Source organism: Aptenodytes forsteri, unplaced genomic scaffold (assembly GCF_000699145.1).
Source record: "Aptenodytes forsteri isolate BGI_AS27 unplaced genomic scaffold, ASM69914v1 Scaffold100, whole genome shotgun sequence".
NCBI lineage: Eukaryota > Metazoa > Chordata > Aves > Sphenisciformes > Spheniscidae > Aptenodytes > Aptenodytes forsteri.
Window position 1 is genome coordinate 1,792,109 of NW_008796216.1, and position 3,830 is coordinate 1,795,938.

The following is a 3,830-nucleotide window of genomic DNA, read 5'->3' on the forward strand; positions in this document are numbered from 1 at the left end:
CTACCTGAAAGGAGGTTGTAGCGAGGTGGGTGTTGGTCTCTTCTCCCAAGTAACAAGCGATAGGACGAGAGGAAATGGCCTCAAGTTGTGCCAGGGGAGGTTTAGATTGGATGTGAGGAAAAATTTCTTCACCGAAATGGTTGTCCAAAGCATTGGACCAGGCTGCCCAGGGAAGTGGTTGAGTCCCCATCCCTGGAGGTATTTAAAAGGCGTGTAGATGTGGTGCTTAGGGTCATGGTTTAGTGGTGGATTTGGCAGTGTTAGGTTAACAGTTGGACTTGATGATCTTAAGGGTCTTTTCCAACCTAAATGATTCTATGATTTAACACTAATAAATCTATGAAGGATGTGAAAAGCAAAAGTAATTAAGAAAGCGGAAAGGGAAATATTGAGAAACTCCTAAAATACCAGTTATTAGTTGGTAATTAGTAGTCCAGGTAATGCTATTATCTCTCATAGATGCAAAGTTGTAATGCTACATTGCCATGTTGTGCTAACAGCAAAATAGGAATCAAAAAAGTTTTGGTTTAAACTTTTGAACTTGATTAAAAAAAAAAAAATTGCACACAATGTACTTACAGTATTAAGAAATGCATGATATATATGAAAAATTCCAGGAGTTATTATCTACCTCCTCTCATTTTCTTCTAATATGACATGAACAAAACAGTCATCTCTACAAACGTGGAGGCTGTTCATTAGAATATTGTGCTGACCATTTCCGCTCATATGCAAACATTATGCTGCAAAACAGCTTACAACAGTACATTGGCTAGAAGAGAACCGAACTATTTGAACAGGATATTTATTGCAAACTGTTCCATCGTTATTTTGCAGATCAGCTACCATTAACTTCCACATAATAATTGTTTTTCCATTCCTCACTTCTACAGGATCTACCTTAAAGGACTCACTGGGACAGCAGGCAAAATAAGTAGTATAAGCCAACCAGGAAATGATTTTAGCACAAAGGATGCAGACAATGACAAATGTATTTGCAAATGTTCACAAATGCTAACAGGAGGTAGGAATGTTTTTTTGTTTCTCAGTCTTCCTATTTTTATTGGCACTGAAATTGTCTGTGAGATAAATAGTGATAATTTTGACAGTAAATTTTGACTATTGAAGAAGTCCAAAACTCACAGATAGAAACGCTAGTACGGTGACTCCAAATGAAATATTTTATCATTGGACAAAGGTTAAAGTAAAACAAGAAAAGTTAAAACTGGAGAAAAAAACCCCAGTCTCTCAAGTTGGGGTATAAGAAAGCCTGTAATTGTGGAACTAACCAGAGCGACAGCAGATTCTTCCACGGATGGAGATAACATAGTCCCAGAGATCAAAACAAAAACTTGCTTTAGAGATTCAGTTGGTCGGTGAAATGGCTCCTGATTCTTTAGGCACAAACCTGTTCCCTAACAATCCAGAGAGAAGAAACCTCCAAAAGCTGCTGTATCCTGTACATGCCACAGAAGGGTACAAATACTTAATTCCATATTTCAATATAATTACGAAATGGCAATACATAAATTTAAGATACATCACATATATGAGATATCTACATTTTTCTAATGATTGTTCACTAGTTATTGGAGTTTTAGGTGGTATTTTTATCTTGAACCATACAAACCATTCTATAATTTGTCAGTCTAGAATTCCACATTCTGAAATGTAAACACATGCTTTGTAAATTTGACTTCTCTTCCTATAATTTCTTAAGCAATGGTTTGTTTCCCTATAGCACAAGTTGTAAGACAAAAGACAGCTTCAGTTTATCCAGAAGGATAATTGGATTACTGCCCTGCAAAAAGAACACATACATTACAAAAAGAACATACATTATCGCCATCATAACAGAAGTATAAAAATATTATCTTATTAATAAAAATAAATTTTCCTTATGACCCACTAACAGGTCAGGACCACGAGGATACAAAATAAATTTGGGCTGCTTTTTTCTCCTTTTCCTTCTTACCAAGTTTCAGCACAGAGGTTTTGAACTAATCTGCACAGAGAACTGAAACAGATAACTGAATTAATCCTCTAAAAACAATTAAGAAAGGAGTTTAAATCTGTGAAGAACAGGAATTTACCAAAGAGTAGATAAAAACCAAAGAAGACTCAATATCATTATAGTTCAAGTCAAGTTCTACCGACTGTCAACAATAATGTTTGATATCGATAATAAATTAAGCTTGACTGAAGGCCTTCCCTTCTCAATTTTAAACTACTGTGTATTACATAAGCTTCAAGAATATATAGTGAATACGTAAATACATTTCTTTGCTGAGTTTGAGGGATGTATTTTATACCAGCACTTCCAAATCATAGGAATGAAAACCTGGTTTTAGATTTCTTTTTCATTTCAGGACAACAAAGTGTCCTTATATGCTATTATGAAAATTACCTAGGCTGACATTTTCATCTGCTGATGTTTTTCTTTGTTTTCTGTCTTACAGGATGGTGGTTTGATGCATGTGGTCCTTCTAACCTCAATGGAATGTATTATCCATTACGACAGAACAACAACAAGTTCAACGGTATCAAGTGGTACTACTGGAAAGGCTCAGGATACTCTCTCAAAGCCACGACTATGATGATTCGACCGGCAGATTCCTAAATGCTTTTGCATTATGTGAATTATGTATTATATAGTCTTCAAAGACTTCATTTGCTGAGCATATAAACACACATCTGCAACTTGTCTCATTTTCAAGCCCAGAAATCATGCGCTAGTGTTCTGAAGGGATCAGTTCAGTAGAATTTCTGAATTGCAATAGCCTTGATCAGCTAAAGCTCATATTATTCAACCAGACACAAAGTTAAAGCATCAACCTGGTATAACAGTGATTTGGCCAAACAACCGAATAAAAAGAACATCCAAGAAACTGTCAGACAACTTAAGGACTCTGTTTTACTGATCATTTATGTTATGATGTGTTAGTAAATAACTGGAACTGTGAAAAATACCTAAAATAGTTTTAGAAATATGCATTTTGCCTCATCACTGAACTTTAAACATTACTCTAATATAAAACACTTAACTAGATCTAGAACTATTTATCTCTCTGTGTCATGTTTGACTTTTATGTACATAAAAAAAAATACTGTCCTGTAATTAGCTCAATATTGCAGTTAAAGAATACATTCTTTCCCCCCATAGTCTCCTAAACAACTTCTTACACTTATTCAGGGATTTTTTCCAATAGCCTGTATTACTTTATTTAACAGAGGACAAATAGCATTTAATTACTTTGCATTTATTCTTGGGAAATACTGTGTACAAAGATCACAATTTCTTTCAGTTTGTACTTATTACAGTCACTATCTTTAAGTTACAAAAATCCCTGCAAATTACAATATAGTATGTGTTTGTTTATGTTTTTATGAAGATTGCACTTTTTTCCTTTCCTTGTCATTTACCTGTAAAATAACTGATCAGTATTTTATAAACCGAGACAACGGCATTGACACCAAATGTCCGGTTGTCTATGACAATCAGTTATCACCTGGTGCTGTAGTACATCTATACGTTTTGTAAAAATAACCTAACTAAAAAACATATGCATGTTCTTTGATACAATTAAATTTATGCTCATGAGTTAAGATACAAATTACTACATTTTAAAAACAGGAAAAAAAATCTGAAAGTTATCTAAGGTCATACTGTTGGGGTTTTTTTCAGTAAGGTTAGGGCTTCTCCCTAGAAATTCTCTGTAGGTGGGCCCTCAATGTATGACGCAATGTGAATAAATTACTCTGCTGGGTGATTTTTGCTTTTTTTTTTTTTTTTTTTTTTTTTTTTTTTTTTAAAATTTGTTTTTTGAACT

At 34.1% G+C, this 3,830-nt stretch overlaps 2 protein-coding genes across 4 annotated transcripts in view; one reads left to right on the top strand and one right to left on the bottom strand.

Annotated features, from left to right (window-relative positions):
• Window positions 1-3,764, top strand: part of ANGPT2 (angiopoietin 2) — a 50,675-nt gene extending 46,911 nt beyond the window's left edge. For all 3 annotated transcript variants that reach the window (XM_009288572.2, XM_009288573.2, XM_009288574.2), the window contains 2 exons: window positions 894-1,024; window positions 2,460-3,764. In XM_009288572.2, the coding sequence (XP_009286847.1) occupies window positions 894-1,024; window positions 2,460-2,620 (292 nt within the window). In that variant the 3' untranslated portion in view covers window positions 2,621-3,764. The remainder of the gene's footprint in view (window positions 1-893; window positions 1,025-2,459) is intronic.
• Window positions 1-3,830, bottom strand: part of MCPH1 (microcephalin 1) — a 142,740-nt gene that overhangs the window by 85,148 nt on the left and 53,762 nt on the right. The gene's annotated exons all lie outside the window — the stretch shown is intronic.